The sequence below is a fragment of the Gallus gallus genome, chromosome 1 (assembly GCF_016699485.2).
Source record: "Gallus gallus isolate bGalGal1 chromosome 1, bGalGal1.mat.broiler.GRCg7b, whole genome shotgun sequence".
Lineage (NCBI taxonomy): Eukaryota > Metazoa > Chordata > Aves > Galliformes > Phasianidae > Gallus > Gallus gallus.
Genome location: NC_052532.1, coordinates 38,834,638 through 38,861,260, shown reverse-complemented (window position 1 = coordinate 38,861,260; position 26,623 = coordinate 38,834,638). Strand labels below are relative to the sequence as shown.

Here is a 26,623-nt window from a genome sequence, read left to right as displayed (position 1 = left end):
TGATAGAAATAAATCACTAAACCAGACTTTGGGACTTGCGTGTAGATGAACAGCAGTGCTTAATACCCATCAGTCAGCAGACTTACAGGAAGAGATCATTTGTGGGATTGTACTCACCAGTGACTCAACATATAGAACATGTCTATTTATTATAATTATTTTTGCTGTTACCAAGGTTAGCTTTCATCTCTTTTGTCTGGCAGAAAAGACTTTCTTCACTTCCAGCATCAATTTAATTGTGGGATACTCGGAAGACAAGTAATGATGACTAATATAGCAGGATGTTTTCCTGTATTTGTAAGAAGCTCTGAAAAATATCTTGGTTTGACTAATTCTTTTTAAGTTTATGACAGTACAGTTTAGAAAAAAACTTATAGACACAGATGTGAGTTGTCATTTGCCTGCTTCTAGCAGGATTTGTCACCCTGGAGAACAGGATGCATTTTAACAGTGTTTTAATACCTACATGCTACTAAATCTCTATTACTTTGGACACAAAAATAAAACAGCAAGCACTTAATTCCATACTACCTTCCCTAACAACGCACATGCTTTAAACTTCTGAATCACAATACACAGCTGCAGATAAAACCTTGTAAAGGGTTTGCCCTATAGAAGTTTTACTGATGTTGCTGATGGTTGATTATGAATGGTCATGGAAACTGTCACAGAACCCGAGAAAGCCACATATATAAGCACTCACTTTCTAGAGCACAGAAACCATAAAACTGCTCAGTACTTGTTGTGGGATAAGGTTTTTTCTTTTTTTTCTTTCATTATTGATTTTTATCAATATTGATACCAATATTGAGAAGTCATTTGAGATTAACTACAACACATACTATTTGTAATGTATTCCAAATACACTTTACCCATAAGATTTCTATCTAAATTTCCCCAGAGTATTCATCTGACTTAAGAGCTGTTTTGCTCTTCTTTAATTCCTACGGATACTCATCATTAAGATTCAGGGAGGTCAATAGATTCAAATGTATTGTTACAACACAGCTCACCCTCATCCCCATGCACTGCTAGTAGAGTTAAAATCAAATTAAAAAAAAACAAACAATAACAACAAGAACAAAAAAACCAACTCAGGCTATACAGAGAGCATTCCAGACTTGTGAGTATTAACAGTACTGACAATTGAACTGAAAAATGAAAAAGCAGATCTACTTCATATGTCTGACTGTCACATGCATAGAGTACAGAATAGGACATACTAGCTTTTGAATTTCAGCTACTGGCTTAGTCTTAGTTCTGGTCTTAGTTGTGGGTTGTATAAAGAACAGAGGTTCAAACAAGCAACCAACACATGTTCGTACATAGATAAAAGCATTTTTGGTCCACAATTGAGCCAGGGAGAGTATGAAATGGTCCATGAAGACTTAGTTACATGGAATGTCCTGGAAGACACCGAGAAATATTTTAAGATGGACATGGCCAAGACTGTCATCACTGCTCACATAATGTGGTGCAGAATGAGAACTGGTCACGTATATTTTCATTTATACTAAGTATCTGTGAGAAGTAAAAAAAAAAAAAACAATTAAAAAACTCCAGTGCCTAAAAGATCTTCCCAGAGACAGAGAAGGACAGGTTTATTTCACTTTCTGTTCTCAGCTGACTCATACGCTGTACATGGTCCAACTTGCTGACAATTCAGTTGTGGTGTGGGCAACACCTAGATTTTTAGTTTGTGTTGCAACTTTACTCCTTCATTATTATTATTACTATTATTATTATTTTAAAACCAGCTGGTTTTACTACTTTGTGTTCCTGTTCTGTCTCTCCTTAAAGTATAGGACTAGAAACCTACAACAGAGATATAAAGAGAATATATTTGCAGTTTTATACTGTCATATCTTCAGTTTTATCTCTAAGCTTGCTTAAAAGAATTAGACTTCATAAACTGGGCAGGTGGGTATTCAGCTATTTTTCTGTGTACAAAATGGACAAAGATCCAGTATCCTCTTCACCAGAAAATTAAACTATAATAACTTAAGTACTTCCTCCATTTCGAACAAGTGATAACTGAAAACGTTACATGCTATTCTACTTAGCATCATGTTTTCACTGTATGTATTTGCATATACTATGATTATGTAAAGCTGAGTGTTGGGCCCAAATGCCCATTGCAAACAGCTGGTTTATTCTGAGGCAGTTCGGTATCATTCCAGATTAAAACAGGTATAGCAAACCTGAATTACCCTGTCCAATGTCTTTATTGATCTGCCTATCCATTATTCAAATGCCCCATTCCTAACAGTACTGGGAGGTAATTCTTAAATGAATGCAGAAATAGAGTGGTGAGGCACTAGAACACACTGCCCAGAGAAACTGTGGATGCCCCATCCCTGGAGGCATTCAAGGCCATACTAGATGGGGTCCTGGGCAGCCTGATTGAGCCAAGGGGCGTTCCTGCCCATTGCAGGGGGTTAGAACCAGATGATCTTTTGGTCCCTTCCAACCCAAACCATTCTACGATTCTATAACAACATTCATCGAGAACCCCCTACTGTTCTTCACGTGAAAACAGATGTTTGACACACTTGAAGTTCTGCACACCTCTTTAGAAATCTTTTACAGGGCAATACAATACAATTAAAAAATAAAAACTCCCTAGTAACTTTGCATTGTCTGTATTTTGCGTGACAAAATTCACTGGTCTATAAAGAAGACAATTCATAATTCTTTGACATATCATAAGATTTATTATAATTATTCTTAAAGTACCAATCAGTAACCTAAATCATCAAAAGAAACACCTTCTACACCATGCATTCCACTCAATTCACCACAGCTGACGATATTCCTCTTACCTGAGAAAAGGTGTCATGAAATTGTATTTACAAAATGTATACAGTATTTTCACTATACTGTATTGGTTTATGTTATCCACAGTAGCTCACTCCTATTTATTCCAAAGGGGAAGGTCCTGCTGGAAAAACAGTTTGTTGCAAATGTATTTCTACTATAGCTAGAAAAAAAAAAAGCAGGAGGGTGTAAAGATTTTCAAAGGAACAGTGGGAAATAAACTCCTATGAGCTAACTTGACAAGTATTACAGTTGTACTATAGTAAGCAGTCTGGTTTCTTTTGATATTGCACAAGTCAAACTAGTTTAACAATCTGAATGTAAGGCATCTGCTTTCTTGTCTATTGCATATACACAGATGGGCACAGTTACTCATGTATGTGTTAATATATTCATAGAATGGCTTGGGTTGGAAGGGACCTTACAGATCATCCAGTTCCACCCCCTGCAGTGGGCAGGGATGCCACCCACTAGATTAGGGCCACATCCAACCTGACCTTGAAGACCTCCAAGGATGGGGCCCCCAGCTTCTCTGAGCAGCCTGTGCCAATGCCTTCTCAATCTCTGAGTAAACAATTTCTTCCTAACATCTAACCTAAATCCCCCCACTTTAAATTTAAAATAACTCCCCTTGCCCTATCATTATTAGACTGTGTAAAATGTTGGTCTCTCACCTGCTTGTAAGCTCCCTTTAAGTACCCGAAGGAAAAATAACACACATTCATACTGAAAGGTTATGACTTTTGAATGAAACTATCGAAGCTTCGTGCTTCCATCAAGATTTCCTGTAAAGCAACTGCATGTACCATTAAGAAAATTATTATTTTTACTACTACTGCTACACATGAGAAGAGCAGAGAATACAGCCACATACGTAGGTCACTCTGAAACCAATGCCTCCTATTTATTGCCATGGAAACTACAACAGAAAAGGAGTACAACACCATTTGATAGAGCAAATTCTCAGCTAGTGACAAAATGTTATTTTTCAATATAGTCATCACCATCAGCTGTGCATTTTTATCAGCAATGAACAAGAGCCTGCATGCCATGCTTGTAGCATCTTCACCAGCAGAGGTGCCTCACTGTCACTGACACCACTGCTGAAATGCACCACCCACAGCCTCACTGTGCTCATATCCACTCTTTGGTCTCAATAAGCATACAGCTAGTGTAGGTGAACGTCAAATGGTGCCATTTTTCCATATGGAGGAATTTAGTGTCACACCACTGCTTCACATGCACTTCCATGTCAGATGCCATTTTGTCAGACTGCCCCTCTGCTGCCATCTGTCACATGGCAACAACATGTAACAGAATATTTGTGGGAAGGTTCCACCTCTATTGCCATACCACCAACAACCACCTCTGATGTCATGAACCATCATAAAATAGGAGGCACTGCTTTTGAAGCAGCCCTCCCCTCTCCAAACCCTGAAGAAAATGGTATCAGAAGAAATGCGGCCCAGAGTAGCACAGAACTGACATTGACTTGACTAAAAAACATCTTCAACTTCAAGATTTATTAGCCTTTGCACAAGCTGCTTATGTGGCAGGCTGAATGCGGCACTGCTCCCTTGACCCGCAACCACTGAGAATGGAAGAAATTTGCCACGAATTCTTGGTTCACCATGAGGTAGAACTCCAATGAAATGGGGAAAATTGAAACTAGTGGAAATTGAGATAAGTCAGCTCTCCAGCAAAAAAGAAGAGAAACCTAGAAATCACATTATTTATTGTTCTGACAGTTAATTTCCCATGAGCTTCTAATGTGATAGTTCATGGCAAGACATTTTTGTTACTGTACTGGAAGACAATGTTAAGTTTCAGTGGGTGGTGTAAATTTGAAAACCCACCCTGGTGAAACAGGTGTTAGTAGTCCTGCTGGGAGCTATTAAGTGTGTTCTGCTGACTTGCTGTTGCACGTGGCCAGTTACCTCACCCAGATGCAAGGGACATTCCATTTTTCTGTGGAAATTATTGTATGTTTTAGAGTGTTAAGCAAAATCCACTGACACGTACACAGATTCAGCTTGTTTTCTAACAAACTCCTCATTACTTGCTCCTTAATTTTTTTTTTATTGCATTTAATGAAAATAACTATCAGTGATCTATGTAACAACAATCCAAAAAATTGTTCCAAACACAGCATTGACCATATAAACAAATGAAAAAGTGATTTACTGGAGGCATTTGGGGAGAATTTTACCTTAGAGTATAATAACTACTGGTATGTAAAAGGCCTCCCAGGCAAAAATTTTTAGGAAATGATGCTGAAGTTATTTAATTATTAGTTATTTTTTTGAGAAAAGGACAATGGTGTATTTAAAACTGAAATACCTTCCACTTCCTTTTTTTTTTAAAACAAGTATGTTTGAACACGTACACCAAATTCTTCTATTATGCACTCCAGACACGAAACATGAACAGTAAAGTCAGAAATGTAAAGGAAATTAATGTCCCAAATACTTGGAGAATTCAACAGACATATGTACTGACCTGCTCATAAAAGAATGTATGAGGTCATTATAAAGGTTAGAGTATGAGCTGGGGTGTGTATTGATTTTAAGAAAATACAAAAAAAGGGAAATTGATTCTTCTTAGTATATATTGCTGTCAATACTGTCTGGAATATCAAAGTGACAGCTGGTGTTCCAGATATTTTACATTGCCCCCAATCTGATGCTTTGAAAGCTTGGAGTCAATGAGAGGTAATGTCAAATGCAAGTTGATTGCCATTTCTTGTGTTAGTATCTATCAACAATCAATAGTCAATTCAGTTACTCTATGATTCTAATAAAGCTTTAATTTAATTTTATTTAATTTTTACCCTTTCTTCTTTCTGTCTTTTATCCTGCTTTGCTCTACCATAGTCTCTACAATAGCCAGTATAGCAGACACTGTAAAATACAAAATACAGTGATCATACACAAAGTGATTTTGTGCTGCTATGAGAGAAACAGTGAGTAGAAAGTGTTGGATTTTTGGTTGGAATACAGTGCTGGACTTGGCCCTGATTAAGCTCCTGGCTCTGGATTCAGAAAGCCATTGAAGAGTATTTCATCATCTTGCACAAATTCTTTAGAAACCTAAAACATGACTCCACTGCAGCCAGTATCAAAGGAAAAGACTAGGCAAAAATTCTCTACTAAGGTCTCAAAGTAACACCATATTTTTGTGCTCTTACCTCCACAGACACGTGGCCATAAGCACTGTGAAAGAACCTTGTACATGAACTAAGAACATGAAACTGAAGATAAATGCTACCCTGGGAGGACATTTTTTAACATAATGATAAAGGAGACTCTGTTTAAACGTGGTGTTTTTTAAAGCAAACTATCACTCTAGCAAGCCTGTCTACAACTTCTTTTTCAGTTATGCAATGCATCTAAGTCAGCAAGGTGCCAATGTTTAAATATTTATGGAGCGTGGCAGCTTCAGAAAATGAAAGGGCAGTGTGAAAATGCACACTTCTCTAAAACAGAGTAGTTTCTCTCCATTAGTTCAAAAGAGTCTACAACAGAGCATTCATTTACTACATTTAATTAAACCTCTGAAAACATTCCAGTTCTCTCCTTCACCACTGTTTAGTATATAGCAACTTCATTTAGCTCATCAAAAAAAGCAGCTTTTACAAGTAAAGGCAGTTACTGTCAGTGAAGGAATGAACTCTGTCAGAGATAAGTAAATGTATAAACTATGATGCATTTCAATGCGCCTCCTGAGTTTTGCAAATGGAGCCCATCCTGTTGCACTTCATGCTTTCTAATTACACTTCACTCTTGACTACAGAAGAAGCTATAGTGCTACAGCACGTGAAGGAAAGTCTCCAACAATTGGGTATCTTCTGGTCTTTCAATTTTATAAACATTCTGATGTTTTTCTTAGATATACTTTTAATGTTACCCTGAAAAATATTTATAGAAAGCTCAGTTAATCAGAATTACAGTGATACAAATATTTATTAATAAAGGCCTCTAAAAGTACAGACTAGAAGTTTCTGTAGATCTAAAGTTATGCGGCTGGTCTTCCTACAGGAACCAAAAGTCCCTGGGGAACTATACAGGAAACAATATAACACACCACCAATTTTCCTTTATGTTTAGTCTAAATCCTAAGGTAAAAAACCTCAAAAGAAAAAAAACTCAATGATTAATTAATATCACATGTTATAAAGTTATTCTAATTAAACAAGAAATCATTAAAAACTATGGTGTTTTTTAACCGTATAGTTCATGTGGTTGAAAAAAATCTTATGAAAGATTCAGGCTTTCACTTTGACTAGTGGACTAGTGCACCTGTGCATTGTATTTTATACTCTGTTTGGCATAATATAAAAACAAATATTAGGGCTGAATATATATTAATATGCTCATACACATACTACTTAATTATCTATCTTGGTGTATAATCTTACAGATTGAAAATACTTTCAAAATTCTTCACAAGATCTTATGTTTGGCATATCAGTCAAGGAAAATATAAGCACCTATAAGGCAATGGGATATCTGCTCTTACATTCAGTAGGAAAAGGATTTTTCTTGAATTCTTAAATCTATAATAGAATCAGCAGAAATACTTGAGCCTGGAAAAGGCCTGAACAAACACTGCTTGTCACTTCACTTCCAGTTGTAGCCAATGAAGAGCAAAGTGCTGGAGGAAGTAGCGTTTTAAATAATTATCCAAGTGTTTTCAAGTTATAAAATACAGTCAATACTGTCTGAAAAACAAGCATTTCCTGGGATTTGGAGGGGCCACATATCTTCAACTAGGTTAATTTATGAAATGTAGCAGTATCAATCTTTCAAAACTGTTTATGCTAAGAAATCCTAACAGAGGCCTCCTGTACACAAGAACTGCGAAGACACCCTGGCACATATGTTTGCTGTGAACTGGTGTTGCTGATCTGCCTATAAACTAAGTGAAAGCTTCTACAAAAAATTTAACTTAAAGTCATTATTGGGAGGAATTACTGAGCAAGTCTGTGAATGACAAGCCAAAGATAACATAAGACTGGGAGCAACCTATGCGTGCAGACAGAATACACAGAAGTGTAGCTCTCTAACTTTGTGAGCTATTATCTATTTCGCATGCAAGTAGGTCTCAGTACTAAAGCGTGGAAACCCCGTGACAAAGTTCTTACGGTGTTTTTTCCCCCAGAGAGAAGTGTTGATGGTATACTCCAGATAAACTCAGAAAAATCAAGTATGAATAATTCAAACAAGGATCCAATTAGCTAGCAGTACAAGCCTAAACAAAGTATGTTAACATTATTAATAATTATAATAGAAATAAAGATGGCTAAAAGCTAACAGCTAAAATAAGAACATATTTATATTCCAGAAAGACCTCAGATTCACCTTCATGGATTTCACAGGTTTTAGCCAGGATGCCACCAGAAAGAGTTGTTAAGAACTGCATGCACAAACAGATACACTGTCTTGATATCAGCTCTTCAAAAAAGCAGAAGTGACTTTTAATTGTATTCAACCTCACAAACTGATCAAGTCTTAACAACAACAACAAAAAAAGAAAGTATATTTGACTGACTCTGAAACTGTACCCTTCCAGGACTAATTCATATCCAAACACCAGGCCAACTTAAAATAAGTTCAACTTAAAAAAAAAAAGTATTGCTCTGATTTATGTCATAAGATCATCTGTTGATCATATGGTCAGCAGATTCCTCAGACTGGGAGTGTTTTAAATAACTCCTGCACATGAGAAAGCTGCCAAACAGATAACTGTACTTGTACTATTTATTTATACTGAAACAAAAAAGTCGTACTGTATTCTAACAATTTGTGTATTAAGTTTCAGGTCAAAGTGGATTAAAGCAGAATTTGCATTTAAAAAAAGAAGATTGTGTTAATATTTTAACTAACCTGATAAAGAGTCTTTACTTGAAAAGGGATTAGCTAATGCTGTTGAAATAAGCAGCCTTTGTCATATCTTGCCTGTTTTACTGCTAGCTTAAGCCAGTTACCATTGTGTACCTTAACAGCGCTGCCTGTAACATGGTCATAAGCTCTAATAGGGTTTGTATTTAGAGTTAACAACAGAATTTAAGTCCAGTTCAATATCACCAGGATGTCCACTAACATAGCTTCAGCTTCCTGATGCTACCTCAAGCTATTCCAGGCTGGTCACATCCCCAGGCTCCTGACAGCCAAGGATTGGGTAGAGATGGTTGGTAGAGCAGTAAGTGCAGTGAAAGAAACATGCCTATTCTGCACCCAGTCCCAGGGCTTTGTATACGAATATAAGAGAAAGAACATGTTTTTTTCTGAGAAATCTAGTATGTTTCATTATGTGGAAATAATGGTGACCACAGCAGCGCATAAAAATATATACTGAAGAAGCATGTGAAGTGCCCTCTAATTTCCCTAACAAAGTAACTGTAGGTATTTGGGAAAAACAAGAGGAACAGAGACAGGAAATTAGCCAGGCCAGTTGTTCTACATAACACACCTCTCACACTGGCACTCTCAGAGAATTAATATTGACCCGATACACCGCAGCTCTGATGCAGCAGTGAATATTAATAGCAATAGGCCATTGAGAAAAAGGACTTCAGTTGACAGGATTTGCAACAGGGTTCAAAGAGGAGTGGGTTTACACCTGTGGGTGTAATTGCTATCTAATTAAAGAGCAAGGTTAGTTGGGTTAGTGCACATAAAAGTCAATGAGCTCCTATATGGTGACTCTACAAGACGCTTGTAAAAAAAAAAACCAACAAAAACCATCAAGATTGGGCATTCTTTCCATGAAAATGGCTATCACTTAGCTACAGCAGATGTAGATAGCTCCTCTTAAGCAAAGATCAGAGGCAGAATGAGAAAATACATCTGGACTGATCATATTAGTTTAATTATACACTTACTTTCTGTTCCTTCCTCTGATTTTTCAACACTGCAATCATTTTGTGTTTTGAAAGTAGTGAAATATCACAGAAAAACTTGAGGCTAAAACTTATTCAATTTCCATCTCCAACAGGAGAGAATAGGGAGGTTATCAGGCCTTTTTGTACAAGGTTGACAATTACAGAATGGGATGGTTTTTGTTACCATGTTGGTTTGTAATTAACACACTACATTGTTAGGACATTCTGTACTACTTTATTCTCCTCTCTTCCAGTCTCTTTGCTATAGTGCCAAGTTTTGAAATACTGGATATACGTAGCTTAAACAAGATGATTCAGCATGGTTATCTAGGCATCACATACCACATAAAAACTCCAAAAGCTTGATAATTTGTTGGATATTATTTACAGTAATTTTAAGCACATGTGAGAAGATGAGTGTATTTTGATCCTCCACTCCTGCAGCCAAATTCACAATACAAACCCTGTTCCACTTCAACACTACTAGTTGCAACCCCTTTTCCATTCATTACAATGTAAGCCACAACCCTCTTCCACTTCAAGTGCTGCATAACCAACAGCAGTTTACAGGCATTTGTGCAGTTCCTGTACCTCCTGGAAAACATCGAGTTGCTTTTTCCAGCAAGTAAAAGAGGACAATATTCCTACTTGCTGTATGTCTTCATGTATTATTTCCAGGTCTCTTCTTTTCTAAATTCAGCCTCTACTCACTCTAGGAGCAGAGAAAGTAGCTCTGACAACTCTAGAGAAGAGATATATTTGAGTTGTACAGATGTGCAGAAAACAGAAAACTCACATAATGACAAAGGTCCCACAATCCTCCATTCATCAGTGAGAGGCAGGGAGAGCTGTTTTAATGCCTTTCAATAAACTTCAAGAAAATAAAAACAGAGTTTTATCAAAACCACACAAAATACTTTGTATGGATGTTCCATGCGCACTACACCAAAACGTACACCTATATAATTTCTTGAGAATCTTGCATATTACTGAAGCTGCAGAATCTACTACTGATGCCACCTGGATGTGGTCCTGCATGCTTTGCTCTAGGTGCCCCTGCTGGAGCAGCTGTTGGACCAGACAACCTCCAGAAGTCACTGCCAACCTCAACCATTCTGTGATGCTGTGACAGGCCATGACAAATTACCTTTACAGAAAGATCTGTAAAGAATCTTGGGATTCTTCTTTACAGTTAAGAATACTCTTCTGTGAAAAGTTTACTATGGAAGAAATCTAAATCTCACAGACATGCATAGATAACAAAAGAGTATAAGACAATTTAAGTATTGTAAATAGAGTGGTCATAAAGTCTTTAAATAGAAGGAAGTCCTCAACTATAATCATAACAGAACTGGCACTTTACCACATTTCCAAAATAATCAAGCACTTGATAAAGATCTAGAATTCTGAGATTTTTGTCAGCTTTACCAGAAAGTCTTGTTTGGATATGCTGTAAAAGAAAACTACTTCAGAGATTGTTTATTTTCTTGTAAGGCTTAAATATGCATTTTTGCTGTTCAACTAAATATCACGCACTTCTCTATTTTTAAGACCAGTAAACATTCTAGACATTCCTAGTATTTATAGCATATTCTCCCTATAGAAGAAGATAAAAATACACTATCACGAAGCACACATATTTACAGTAATCCTGCTGCTGCTATCCTGGGAAAGCATGTAAGTAGAACCAATAGGTGCTTTCTAAAAATGTGTATCATAGGCAACTAGTGTGCATGCATTTAACATGGTTGTGCTAAAACTTTTCAGTTCATTTCTATTAATTGAGCTTCCAAGGCCATTATTCATCTTTTCTTTGTATCACAAATATACATATGATCAATTACAAAACTTCAAATAATGTTCAAATTACATTTTTGAGGGGAAAAAAAGCACAACAGAAAACCAAAGAGGGGAGAAAGCTAGCTACAGGTGGGTGGGTGGAAATGGCAAGACTGCCAACTGCATCTTTTCAAAGAAAAAATAACTCAAAGTATATGTCAGTCACTAATATTTAAGCATAAATAACTCCAATGTTTCATTCTCCCAAAGTAGATTAACATAATGATTTTTTTGATCAAATTACATGCCTGACAAACATTGCTGAGGAATGGGGAGGTGAGCAAAAAGTGGGTATTACTTAATGTCATGTATGCCCAGAATACACCAGTACCTCCATTACAGGCAGGTGAGGTCAAGAGATTACTTGGAGGAAAAGTTTAGAAAGCACTTTTGTTTGTTTTAAGGAAGAAAAAGATCTTTTTGTTTTCAGCATTCTTAGCCTACAGAAGCAAAATGCACATAAATCTAATCCTAGCCCTAACCAAAGAACCTTAGCAAGCAAACCTAACCCTAGATGAACTTCTCAGTAGGTTTAATGGGGACTGATACCATCACAATATAGGTAATTCTCATGACACAATTATTTCATTAACATCTAGATGACTTACACTCATGTGACTCTGCTCATTAATAGGACAAGGAATTTGTAAGCCTAAACAAGACAACTAATAACTGCATGTGATTTATTTTTAATGAATAATGTACTTCTTCCAGTACAGTAAAATAAGAACCAAGATGTGTTCCTGTGGCATTTTCTTTTATGACTTCAGAAAGTCAAATGCAGGGAAACATTCAGTTCACTGCCTGATGCAAGTGAGTAACTCTGAGCTGTTCTGTGAAGAGGGATTGTCATAAAATCTGTGGTTCTTTTAATGTTCTCAGATCTTCTCTGGACGTAAAGAGAAATGCTTGTTTCAGTGCAGAGTAAAGAGGCCTACTAAAAAGCCAAACCAGAATCAAATCATGTAAAAAACAAAAGTGATTATTTGGTTGCTTTCTCCTCCTCTTTTCATGACTGTAACATCCTTAGGCAAGATTGATGAAGTTTCTTTTCCTTAGCTTCCTCTCTCTGTCATGATAAAAGGCAGCTTACTCTGTTTATCTGTGCAGCTCTCACACCATCAACATAGGTCACCCCAAAAGTAATGCCTCCTATTTATTTCCATGGAAACCACAGAGACAAAGAGTCCAATAACACTATTTGATAGAGCAAATTCTACACTTTTTTTTCCCCCCCTCAACATAGTCCCCAACATCTGCCAATTTTCACCAGTGATGAAGAGGAACCTGTATGCTCCACTCATAAAAATCCGCACCAGTGGAGGTGACCCACTGTTTCACAGCTGCTATGATGGCATAGTTGCTAGGAAAATGTTGCCTGTGCACTCAATTTTTCGTTATTTTGAATAGATGAAAGTCAGAAGGTGACAAATCCAGACTCTAGGGTGGATGTAATAGGACTGTTCACTCAAGACTGGCAGTGCGCTCCATGGTCTCCAAACTGGTATGAGGCTTGGCATTATTGTGTTGCAAGAGAAAAGTTGTCTTTGTATCTGGCTTGGCTCTGGAAGTTTGAGCCTTTAGCTTAGGCAGCATCATGATGTAGTGGTCAGTTGATGGTTTGTTCAGTTTCCAAGAAATCCCGAATGATCACTCCTTTCCTATCCCAAAAGACAGGGCACGTCACTTCACCTGCTGAGGACTACATCTTGAACTTGTTCTTCAATGGGAGTTCACAGGTCTTTTCCAACCTGAGTGATTCTATGATTCTATGTCACTGCTCCATGGACTACCATTTTGACTCTGGTCTGTACTTCTGACATCACATCTCATCACTGGCAATGATGCGATCCAGAAAACTGACACCTTCAACCTTGTGTTGGTTCGGTAGTCTCAGACAAACTGAATACATACATACAGTATGCATACAGTGTTCTTTCTGTTTCTGTGTAAGCACACATGGGATGCACCTGACACAAACTTTGTGATAATCCAACATTGCCACAATCATTTCCAATGCATTGAATCCAATATTCAGCTCCATACACAGTTCACTTTTTGTAATCCACTGATTCAGGCAAATGAGCAGATCGAGATGATCTTCATTTTGCGGTGTGACAGCTGTGCATGGCTATCCAGAATGTGGCTTGTATTTCATGTCACTGTCACCACTGCTGTTCTCAGACAGCAGAAATAAGCTTTGGAGCCCTATAAACCTGGATGGTATTCCTAAATGGAAAGCTATCTTAGCTGTTACGTTCCTATCATCAAACAAGGAAATTCCAGAGATTTCAATGGGATAGTCCATTTGAACACTCAATAACTGTACACACTCAGAAGCTATTTTGCTATATATTATACAGAATATTGCGTGTACTGGGATGTGGCAAATGTGTTAAAGAAATTCTCCCCTAGAACAGGGCCAGTCACTCATGGAGGGGAGTGGAAATGAGGTTGGTTCTCAGAAGGGATGTCTACAGTCTGAGCATGCCTAGGAAATGAGAAGATTTTTCCAAGAAAACATCTTCAGAAAGACAGAAGGCTCCTGGCTGTAGCAGCCTTGGATACATCCCTTGGAAGCCCAGTGAAGATACAGGTTAAATGCAAACCAAACCCAGTGAGGAATTTCAGGAAGCATTCAAAGTTAAGTCAAAAATGGTCTACTTGAAACCATCATCAGAAAGTGTGAGCTCTGAAAACATGTCTCACTGAGAAGTGTCATTCCTTCCATAAGCATTTGCTTAGATTGTGCTTAGATAGAGCTGCGAAGTCTGGCATGCTTCAATCCACAACTGTTACTGTTACAAGGAAAGGGAGAGTAGACTGGCAGAAGTATTTGCCACCAGTGTTACACCATTGGATTTTAAACTCAGTGTCCAAAAAAGAATAACACCAGGCTATTCTCTGCCAAACCATAAGAGCAGGATTCATAAATGCAGGATTAAGTCATAACTAGAAACTCAGTAGGAAGGGGCCAAAGAATGTATAAGCCACCTTGTCATGACAAATTCTTTCTAGGGAATGGGGAGCTTGATACTTCAGCCACTGCTTATAAAGACCAAGGAAGAACTGCGTGCACATACAGGTTAAGCTATGAACACGAAATGCCCTCATAAAGCACCCCTCTAAGTATCATCCCAGTTTGAGGCCACATGAGGTTATAGACAATAAGGGCAGTTATCAGGAGCAATGCTGAGCCCTTTAAACAACAAAAATAGACCAAACTCCAAATTAAATAACAGAAACAGAAGTTAAATGTGGACTTTTAGTTACAGCAGAATAGGGTCTACTCTGAAAATAAAAGATCTCTAAGATGGAGGAAGTCCATGAGAGAAAGTTCCAGTCGTAACACAGTCATGACTACTCATCTTATGGGCAGGTCCTTTATAGAAAAACTGGCAGGTGAAAGTGGGGAGGGTAGCAACATTACAAAAACAAACAAAGTACAGGGAAAAAAAAAATCCAGGCCTTTCTTCAGTCAACAGAAGAAAGTGAATGAAGTACTGCAAAGACAGAATTGGGACCTCAGAATACTTGTAGATGGAACCAAAGAAAAGAATAAGAACCACCAAATACATCAAGATGAAGTTATTCCTTCATACATATTCCCCTCATATATAGCTTTAGATATCTGATCTGGAACACACATATTGCTGATACTGCAGTCAGCACTGATGTTACTATTTCTTCAGTGCAATGAATTTTGCCAGTTAAAAAATATCTCAAAGGTCAGATGGTAATAAGCAGACCAAAATGGTTACGCATCATAGTTTAAGATTATTTAGCCAGTGAACCACTGCACAGGTGATGGCTCTCCTCAGTTACAGTGGTAGTGTATGATACAGTTTTCTTTGTTAAAGAACCAGGGAGAATAAGCAGCCCTGATGTGACATGTGGGGACAGCTTGCTACTGCAGGCCTCCAGGCTGTGATGAACTCATGCACTTAGATAGGAGACAGCCCTAAAGCTATGGCTGTCACTTTTGATGCAGCTGGAAATAAGGCTGCACATCCTCTTTCCAGGATTTTCAGCATCCTGAGGTGCTATATTTATCACAAAATACAGAAATACCGCAACAGCCCTAGAAGCTGAACAACTGCCATTCACCTCTGAAGTCCTATGAAAGGAGTTCTTAAATTACTAAGACGTACATCCAAAGAGTAGGAGACAAGTCCCAGAATGAAGTGTCAGGAGACTTACAGAGCAGAAGGTAACCCAGAGATGATAAAGGAAATTCCCATGTTAGCTGTACACAAAAAGACAGAAGATAAAGCATTTGATCTGTGTTACCAGGAAGTTGACCGATATGAGAAGAAATTATGATGATCAACATCTTTACGTCTGTATTCACGCTGTGTGCAAAAGCAGAAGTCCCTAGGTGCTGTTTATGATGTTCTACATGGAAAACCTTCCCTAGCAAATAAAAATATGCATGTTCCCAGCATGGTCAAGCCAAACAGCTAATAAGCAAAGTTCTATGCTGCAGCAAGTAAGAACTTGCTCAAATGCAATGGGTGTAGGCAAAGAAACAAGGGGGGGCATGGGGGGTGGAACAACAAAGAAACTTACCCTGAGAAAGCCTCAGGTACACAGGAATCTCCACCAAGATACCCATACCTCCACTGCCAACCCTTAAATGAGGTCTGAGATCCTTCCACTGGATGTCACTGAGGTACGTTGCATGCATTGGAGCTCCCCTGGTCGGCCCCGCCTTCCCACCAGGTGTTCAATCACTGGTTCAAGCTGTGACTTAGCATTTCCACTTCACTTAATTACAATAATCTAGAATATGGGTATTCTGTCACTGGAAAGAGGATCTCATCTCTTACTCTATTCCAGATCTGAATATTCTCATCCAAATAAAAATAACCTTTTTAGTAGTGTTGACAGTAGTTCCCTATGCAAGCAGAATTCTTAACCTTTCTATGCAGTTCTTTACATAACACCTGGGTATATTCTTTGCTCCCCACCAAATAGTTCCTCTCCTCCCCCTCAAGCAATTGCTATGTTTTAAAAACTTTTTTTTCTATGGACCATGGCTAAAATATGAGCTTTCCTACATGTAAAAACTGGAAATCTCTCAGAGAAGCTCATATTTTAATTTCTACCGTTCTTCTCTGATTTTATTGAGAACATTTCCCTAAACATCATACTGCAAACTTCTCATCTAAAAGTACTTGCATTTCTTCCCTTTTCAGAGCCACCCTATTATTGAACACCAGATCTCCTTCCCTACCACAGAGGACAGGGAAATGAGCTTTTGACTTTGTCCTGCAATCCTTTGGTTGTATTTTTTAACTGAGATTTGCCCCAGGAAAGGCCTCGTCCCCTCTCTTAGACAAACAGCATCTTCCCCCCCAAAAAAGCCACCAACTCAGAAGATTCTGCATGTATTTTTTTAACATCTTATTGGTGAAGAACAATGGAAGTTCAACACACCTTTTTGTTCAGAATTGCTAGATACTACTGCGATATCACCAGAAGATTCAGATTTCGTTATCCTGAATAAGTATTTGGAAAAAAAAAAAAAAGCATTTTCTTTTTCATCCCTTTTCCTTTTTGAATATAATAAATGAATCACTTACAAGCACAGACCTCTGGGAGATGAGAATCATTGCCTGTTTTTTATTTACCAGTTATTCGTTCTTTTCCATTCTTAAGGGATTGTTAATGGCTTTTGTGGTCATCTCCAAGAACAAGTTCATGAGTGATCCATTACCTCCAGTTCCATCCCACACAGCTTCTGTTTCAACCTACTAAAAAATCTTCCTGAAAGTCTGCTAAGCACAATGGTACTCCCCTATTTAACAATGAAATACTTTCTCTTCTCTTAGACTCAATTACATGGAATAGTATACACTTCCATTGAAATACTTCAGGCTATTTACTTCATTTCTGAAATCTACACACAAGCAGGCACTGCAGAAATACAGGAACTAGATTACTAACAAGTAGTCTAGGACACAAGTTCTGTTCCTTCATACACACCAAACCTGCAAAGCTGATAAAACTCAAATCTCTCATTTATTTTCTATTTTCAGAAGTCTCTCATTGCATCCAGTCATGAAATACGTGAAGACTCACTGATAGCCATGGGGTGATAGCAAGAATTTAAACAAAATGATGTCACTAGATTGCAAAATAAAGGAGATGGGATTAGGTTTTAAAACTCATACAAAATTTTCAGTTGCAACAGCATATTTCTACACATAGTCAACTTTCTGTGTATACTTCTATGGGTCACGCTTGTGTGGGAGGCTCACTTGGAGCTGCTCAAGAGCACAGAAAGCACGTAAGTTACTTTGAAAGTAATGCCTTCTATTTATTTCCATGGAAACTATAAAAGGTACAAAGATCACAATAACACTGTCTGAAAGAGCAAATTCTCAGCTACAAAATGCTATTTTTTTTTAATACAGTCACCACCATTAGCTACATTTTTTCCAGCAGTGACCAAGGACCTTCATGCCTCACTCTTAAACTTCGTGTGCATCTGGCGCCTTGTCTTTCAAATCACTGTCACCACCACTGAAACGCACCACCTACTGCCTCACTGTGCTCACAGCCACTGCTTGGTCCCTGTGAACATCCAGCAACTTTTGGATATTGTCAATGTGTGTTATTTTTTTCCACAAGGAGGTATTCAATGACACCTCATTGATTCATATGCACTTTCCTATTAGACGCCATTCTGCCAGACTGCCCTTCTGCTGCCATCTGTTATGTGACAACAAAATGTAATGGAATATTGGTGGGAAGGTTCAACCTCTACTGCCATACCACCAACATCTGCCTCTGACATCATGGGCCAACATAATAAAATAGGAGGCACTGCTTTCAGAGGAGCCCTCGCATTTATGTAGGTGAAAGAACCACAAACTGCATCAGGAGGTAACAGAAATGGTTCTATAAAATTCTCAAAGGAGAACACTGAAAATGTCACCATAAAAAAAATTCCAGTCCAGCACTCTGAGTTTCCTGCATTTTCTCTGCCATCAAATGGATCGAATTTGGTATCTTCTTTGGTTACTACATGTTTTATAGGAGTTGTTTAGAGATAAAACGCTGGCAATATTCCAGCACATTTTTAATATGTTCAGCAAGAAAAAAATCTGAATTCATTCTTCTGGACCATTAGGTATGGCAAATGTAAATACTTTACAATGTGTTTTCTATCCAGTACATTCTCCTGCTTTTTCTAATGGTGGTGGGATTTTCAATAAAAATTAAAGAAACAAATAGCTTACAAATAAGCAGAAAGGAATAACCATTTTATTACATCAAAACACAACACCTTGGAAGTATTTTTTAAAAGAAAAAGTATTCTAAGTTTCCTTAACTGATAAAGTTATGGAATAATTCATTAAAGGAAAAGATAGAAAAGAATATGGCATTATTTCCACAGAAGGGCTTGAAAGTGATGTAGTAAAAGGCTCGAGTCCCATATTCCTCTTTGAGTGAAATAGCTGAGAAAAAAGAAGATGGCAGATTGTGTATGACACAGAAGACAGACACGTATCCTGAAATTAAGAGAAAACTAAATCCTTATTATAATTCTTCATAGTAAATACTAAAATCATTTTACCACTGTGGGTTTATGCAGGAGAAGAAAATCTCACCAGTTAATGACAATTAATGGGAAAGCTAACTATGTAGAAACTGGATGCTGCTGGAGTTTACAAGTTATTATTTTTCATAAACTTGGACCTCTGGAGCTGGTTTAACTGGTCTACAATTTTTTTCTGTATCGCTGCCAACATGACAGCAGAGTGCATGTCATTGCAACAGGCTTAACTAAAAGAAACCTAAAAGAGAAGCATTGAAAAAAAAATCAAAAATAAGAAAAGATGCTTATGAATTAGGGTAACAGCTTAACTGAGATGTTTTAAAGATTATTTAAAAGAAGAAATCCGTGGCAAGAGGAAAGCAAAATGCTGACTGAAACAGAATTTGGGGATACTGGTAGTGATTAATTATGAATTGATATAGATATCACCCACAGTGTAGATGAACATCAAGAATTCTCAGCAGTGGACAATTCACATCAGTATTCTCTAACTTAAGCCAATAAAATATGTTAGACATCATCTCCTGGAAAGGGTATCAAGTGGCAACATGAATACATAAAACATTTTTTCTTAATTAAAAGTCATGAGAGAAAAGATTATGAAAACATATGTGAAAGAAGGTTGGTGGGATTTTTGAGGTTAATAAAGGAAAAGAATGAAATTAAGGCAGTGAATGAATGGCTGACATGCATAGGAATATGAATGAGTTAATGGCTATCATGCACATAAGAGTAGCCTGATTACTGCTGATATATTGACTGATGTTCTGACTAATTGTGACAGGACATAATTTTACATACCAGTGAATTTCAGATGTAAACTGACTTTGACCACTGCATTTATTTATTTATTTATTTGTTTATCTTTGTATGTTACAAATATCTAAGAGTTCACTGCTCCAAGGAGAAGAGACTTGGTTTATCACTGCCTAGTGGGCTAACATAATTGAAAACTGTCATGGAAAATGACCTGAAAATGAGATAACAACGTGTGTTCTTCTAGGCTATATGAGTGAACGATCCAAAGGAGACAAATGGAGAGCAGGTGCAATACCTGGCTTCTGAGAGAGGCTTTGTAAGCTGACAAATTTGAACTACTTTACCTTCAGAACATTTTAAATTTCCTAGCTCAGCTGAAGAAATCAGCAGTATAAAATTGTTATTTCAAAGCACGGGAAAATAATCTGATCAGACTGCAGAGATAAAGCAATACAGTGACTGAATCAAAGAAAGAGGAAAAAATATGTTATATTTCTATCAAGTAGAAATGAGTAAAACTGATGCTTTAGCACTGTGCAAGCACCAATCTGAGATGGTGTACAGGTGTGAGTGTTTGAAGCACTCATTTGTGAGCCAAAGCACATGAGACAAAAACTCTGACTTGGTTGAGATCAGAGTTGGGTTTATGGGAGAGGGAAGACAGACACAAAGAACCCTGCAGATACTGCTGTAGCATGGGTATGCATTGAACATGTTTCCCCCATAGCTGCAATACAAAGAGATGAAATCCAGAGTCACTACGTCTCATAAAGATTTACCTGCGGAAAGGGAAGATGCCATTTTTGTCTGGTTTTTTTTTGGGGGGGTGAGGGGTGAGGGAAGGGGTGTGTGGGTGGGCAGGGGGCAATGCAAACATTGCTGGAGTTCTTCCTGCAGCTTGGCTGTCTCATGGAAATGAAGTTAGATAGACATCAGAGCAGTGAGTCCCTCAGCAACCCTAGATGGTCATTTGCCAATTATATGACCGGGGGAAATCATATCACTTTTCCATGCTTTTGCCTCTTCTTGTTTGCCTTGTCTGTCTGGAATGGCAGGTTTTAATGTGATTAGAGTGAAGACTGATTATCTCTCAATCTGTATGTGTAATATTAGAGTTCCACACTGGAGTTCCCAAAGTTCTCAGCCAGGGCCACTAGGTGCTGCTGTAATATGAGTAATTAAAATAATAACTATTATTAAGGAGATTTCCTATATTCTTGCTACAGAATGTTTCAAAAAGTCTGAGAGCCAGAGGAGAAACTTATTCTAACCCTCCACATTTTGTGAAAAGTAAGAATGGGAAAAAGCTTGGTTAGTTATTTTGCTGAAACTTGAAATCCTTCCTTCCACTTTCCATAGCCTTGCAGAAGAAACACTGTAAATATATTCCATCCTTTAGGAATGCATTGAAAAAATGCAAAATTTTTATTTTCTATTTCCACTTCAAAGCCCAGCTATCATACAGGCTCACCCAAACCATGATACTACAAAATCCTTGCCAGCTGCACAACTGTGCACCTTTTTACTTCCTATTTGGATGTGAACAGACCGGCAAAGTCCTCAGCATGGGGGAGTATGGTTATAACTGCAAATGATTCAGCAAATGTACGGTGATGTTACTGGTGCTCACATTTTGTACCTGCCAGTTCCACGGCCTTCTAATGAGGCTTTATCTTATTATATGTAGTTTACTAACCAAAAGCACAGTAGAAGATTAATCAGACTCGTATGAATCACAGTCACAGAGTGCTTGTTGCCTGAGTGTATCAAAATGTCTTTAAGCAGCTGCCAGCGATAGCTCAGAAAGCTATATGACTAAAGTGCTATTTCTGAAAGCTGTGGAGTCAGTGCATCTAACTGGACTTCACAGTGGGCAATCCAAAGGGCTATTTATATTCAGAAATAATTTGGCAAGTCTTGTTCATCAGACCAGTTTTCCAGACACAAAGACTCCACTTAAAAATTTGTTCTTGGATTTATCGCCCTTAAAAATGAAGTTGAATGAAATTATCTGGATAATCAGGAGAACAGGTTCACTAAGGCAGTTCTGGATTCGTTAGTACTAATGAAGTTTTGCTGCTGGGTTACATCAAGACCCAAAGTTAGCAAGCACAAAAACGAAGACGCAGACACTAAGTATATGTGGAAAAAAGAAATATAAAGAACAGTGTGGGAGAATTAGGACTGTACACTAAACACGGGACAGAATATTCACCGTTTAAAGAAATTGGTGTTAAAAAGCATTTTAGAGAAATGCAGAGATGCCAACGCACACTAAGAATGTATGTTATTCTTACCATTTGAGACTGGCTCCGGGGACAGCCATTGATATCTTCAACCTTCTCATTTGCTAAACAGAAACAGTGAGGTGAGAAAGGAGAAGTAAATAGGGAGATAAAAGTTTTCTCTCCACCCCCAATCTCGGCAAAACAAAACCAAACAAAAACAAACCACACACACCAAAGAGAAAGAGAATAAGCAGAACAGACACAGCGATAAAGTGCACAGGGTTTTGTTGACACAGAGCTCCTTTCTAAGTAAAGCTCCGTCACAGTAACATTTCTTGTTAGCAGCAGTTGCTTCCACATGCCAAATCATGCAAAGGGGGAAGTGTGAAGGAGATTGCTGCTAATTCTTCAGCCCCTGCAAAATAACTGCTGACATGAAATCTTCCACAATTGTCTTTGCAGGGTCAGGATACAGTTTCAAGACAGCCCAGAAAGTATGAGCCACTCCAGCTAACGAAATACACACATGGGAGACATACGGTTTAATGGAGCATTCATTTCTGACAATTCAAAGTGTGTAAGATACAGTTCTGGCCATTTAAAGTATGGTTAAACAGACAGTTCCAAGCATGCTCACATAAACATATTTTTTAATTAAGACAAGGATGAACCACACAAGTATCAGAGCCATATGGAATCAGTCAAATCATATTATTCCGGGTTCATCTTATTGTTAAATACGTTCAACTTGAATTAGATATTCCCCCACGCAAAGAGTCAGCTCACAGTACTTCTCCGAGCCTGAGTCTTACCGATGATCTGGATGATTTCTGCTAGCAGAACTCCATCTGCAATGTCCTGTTGCAAATCCTTGATCAACCGCTTGTGGCCAGATTTTGCTAGGTAGTGATTAGCCCAGTCAGTGTAAATCTGCAGAGCAGAGGGGAGGGCAGGAGGGAGAGAGGGGAGAGGGAAAGAAGACAATAAAAATTCTTAAAACAAATGTTGGCTTGCACACGAGAACTATTCCGGATCGCATTCCAGTTTAAGAAGTCAGCACCAAAGGAAACAATTTTAACGTTATTTTTTTTTAAAACAGCCACGCCCCTCCCACTGCCGTTTTCTGTTTTATTTTAACATCAAATGATTCACTCGGTTTCATGAGGGTTCAAGCTTGCTGTGACCAAGCAAAATTCCCCTTATGACAGTAGAGGAAACTCAGGTCATAAATCACTCACGTCTGCCCCTGTTCTACCTCCCGCCGTGCCCCTACCTACACGCACGCCCCTCCGCACGACCTACACGCAGAGGCTGCCAAAGAGAAAGCGAGAGCAGAAGTGTGTGCCTGTGTTTTGGCGGGAGTTCATTGGTTTGTCGCTTGGGATCCTGCCTGTGACAGTGCCTCTGCCACACTTGCTGCAATAATCACAGTTTCCCGCCCCGCGCAGTTCATTTGTTCCCATGGTTTTGTGTGTTGCACAAAAATTGAAAGCAAACAATGGAAGGTTGGAAAGGCCCAGCTGAATGACATCCGCCAAAACGAGGAGGAGGGAGGTTGGAAATGGGTGAGATGGAGAGTCAGGGACACCATCCCATGCATGCTGAAGGCCTGGAGCACCCCAGAAGGTCTCACGCTGTCTCCCATGTTTCCCAGCAGGCAGGGCAGCCTGGACCAATGAAACTTTGCCCAGGCATGGCACAGCATCAGGGTATCAATGGTTCTTGGCAGCAAGGGCTGAGTCCTATCTGTGGGGTGCCCGCAGTCCCTCTCCCCACCCTAAGAGAAAGGACATAGACAGACCCTCCTGCTGTCCCTGCATGTGGTTGCTGGAAGAAAGCATATGTGCATAGCAGCATCACTATGTAAGTCTATGTAATATCTGTGGTACCCTCTATGCTGAGGTTACTGTTTGAAATTGTTGAAACTGCACCTCATCTATGAGAACAACATGAGGTCACTTTATAAACATCCTTTTATTTAACCTCAGAGACCCTCGGGAAGAAGGGGTCAGAATTCCATTTTGTGAACAGAAAAACAAGAGACCAAAGCCATGAACTACTTGCTTAATTCAAGTATGTCCATGGCAGAACCATGATGCAGAACTGGAAATTGCCAGTCCTGAGCTTTATCTGGAGAACAAACATCCACTTTCCACCCAGCAAAGGTATCACTGCTCAGTCCATGTTCAAGTCAGACTCACTTGCACCCTGAAAACTTTTGTCACAGGTTTTCTCACTCTTCAGTAATACTGATAGGAAACTTTAATTGGTTTGGTCTATCCTATACGTCAAAATTCCTGCAGGTGGATCACCAACTGGTTTGCCATAGCTTTCTTGGCATCTTTAAATAACTTTAAATAACTCCATGGCATCAAACTGTGGGAGGGTATTCAGATCTCCCACAGCCAAAGGATGCTGCTGCTTGCTGGGGACCTAAATTTCCCTGCTGTACCCAAAAGTCTGCTTAGGTTACATGTTTTCAAAGACCAGAACTCTTTTTTTCATTATTATATAGGTGCATCACATGGAAAACTCCATTAAAATGTTTTTCAAAGCCAACAGTAGATATAAAAGTGATTCTTCAGTGTCTATAAATACACATACTGAATGCCAATGTGGAGTCTCTAAAGATAGTATTAACAAATATTTAGAACAATATGAATTCAGGAGCATAAAAGGCACATACCACACCTATAGCATCGTGTACTCCCTACTACTAGTGTTTCAACTTCAGTCATTCTTTAAAAATAATGCATCTTAAGTATTCAATGAGTTCCTTCTATAAGATGATCTATTTTCTGTACTCCAATGAAACTGATCCACTGGAACATACAGAATTTAATACCCACTAATATTATTTTGGGTTGATTCTGTACTACAAATAAAAATGCTTTACCATGCATTTCATATTTTTCATTTGTCACACCCACACATAATCTGATGTACCAATCCTAATTTTGACTGCAATTTGAACTACCGTCTCAGTACGTAGCCAAAGAAATTTTACTCTAGCAGCTGCTGTGCAAGTATCTAATACTCAAAGAATGGACTTCACCCACCCACTCTTCATATATTTCTTTTTTCGTAAATTTAAAAGTAGAAAGCATGAAGAATCTAAACAGTGGTGATGGAAATGAATTGTCATAGATATGGGTGAGTTGATGTCAAAGTTGATAATCCATATCACACTAGTGGCCACAAAAATGTACCGATGGTCTGTGTTTTGATAGTCATGAAACAATGGGAAAGAAAGTGAGAGGAGGTGGTAGTCAAAGGAGCTTTTTCACTTCAAAAGTATTGCAAAAAATCAAAAAGTGAAGAGCTGTTGACAGAGACCATAGAGCAAACCAATATCGAGTTGGCAGTGGAATGTCACGTTTAATTTCCTCTCTTTACAAAGGGTCACCACTTGCTTCAGTTTGCCCCCTTCCCCACAGGACTCTGTTTTCATTCATCTCATTCTTCCACAAACCCAACTGCTCAGGAGTCAGTTGTAGAAAATGAGAAGCATGCAGATGGACACATGAAATTATAAGAATGCATGCATGCACTATATATTCCACACTAAATTCTTGGATGCAAATAACAACGGAGATAGAGAACCCCCTTCACAATGATTATCAGCGTAACTGTAATTTTATCTTAAACTCCTCAGGGCAGCAAAAAGCTCCAGTATATGTCATCACTGATGGTACTCAGTTGCAAGGAGAAGTTGCACAGAACAAGAGATAAAAGCCCTGTAATTTCATGCACACAGTTTGCTTGGAGTTGGCACTCCCCTTTCATTGGAGCTCTCCACACCTCTGCTCTTTTCAGAGCTAGCAACAGATCATTTCATCTTGCACTGGCTCACCAGTAACATTTCCCAAAAACATTTTTATCTTTTTTTTTTTAATTATTATTATTCTGAGGCTGTTCCAGAGAAAGCAACACACAGATGGGTCAGTGGTTGCAACACTTCCTCCTCGTTGCACTGACCAGCCCAGGAACTCAGCCCCAGCCTCACAACTACATGCTGGGGCGGGCTGATGACTTACTCATTTCCTCCCAGGCTTCCTCCCTTAGCCCCGTGGTTCACAGACCCAGCTGAAACAGAAGTATTTGTCTCCAGTGCAAGGCTCCAACAGCTTAAGAAGTATGGTGGAGTCGCTGCTATCTGCAGTGTGGAGGACTAGCCTCAACAACCTGATAGCAGAAGAGAGCCAAGACTGCATTTGTGTGGTCCAAGCTGCATCCTGGCATCGGATGATTTAACCACTTGCAACACGAAGCTGAATTCAGCGGGGCAATCTGAGCTTGGGCACAGCCTGCTTGTGTTAACAATGGTTTCCCCTAGCATTCTTCAACTGCTTGTCATGCTAACCTTCCAGAGGGTAGAGGAAATCAGTTCTCATTCCCAAATATAGTTATGAACTTCACCTCGATACTTCACACGTTGCTGTAAGGAACACAGGAGAGCAACTTGGCAGGACTGGTGAAGAAACAAAACACTTTGCAGTATGTTAGTTTAACCGAGTGAAGAAGAACAGG

At 38.6% G+C, this 26,623-nt stretch overlaps 1 protein-coding gene across 19 annotated transcripts in view; it reads right to left on the bottom strand.

Moving 5' to 3' along the window:
- The window catches only part of NAV3 (neuron navigator 3), a 527,932-nt gene that overhangs the window by 155,597 nt on the left and 345,712 nt on the right, over positions 1-26,623 (bottom strand). For 18 of the 19 annotated variants that reach the window (XM_015281870.4, XM_040695865.2, XM_015281843.3 and 15 more), the window contains 2 exons: positions 22,906-23,023; positions 22,163-22,215 (listed from right to left, as the gene is read on the bottom strand). In XM_015281870.4, coding sequence (XP_015137356.1) covers positions 22,163-22,215; positions 22,906-23,023 — 171 coding nt within the window. Of the gene's footprint in view, positions 1-22,162; positions 22,216-22,325; positions 23,024-26,623 lie in introns of those variants that run through there. The other variant, XM_040695873.2, reaches the window with a different exon arrangement.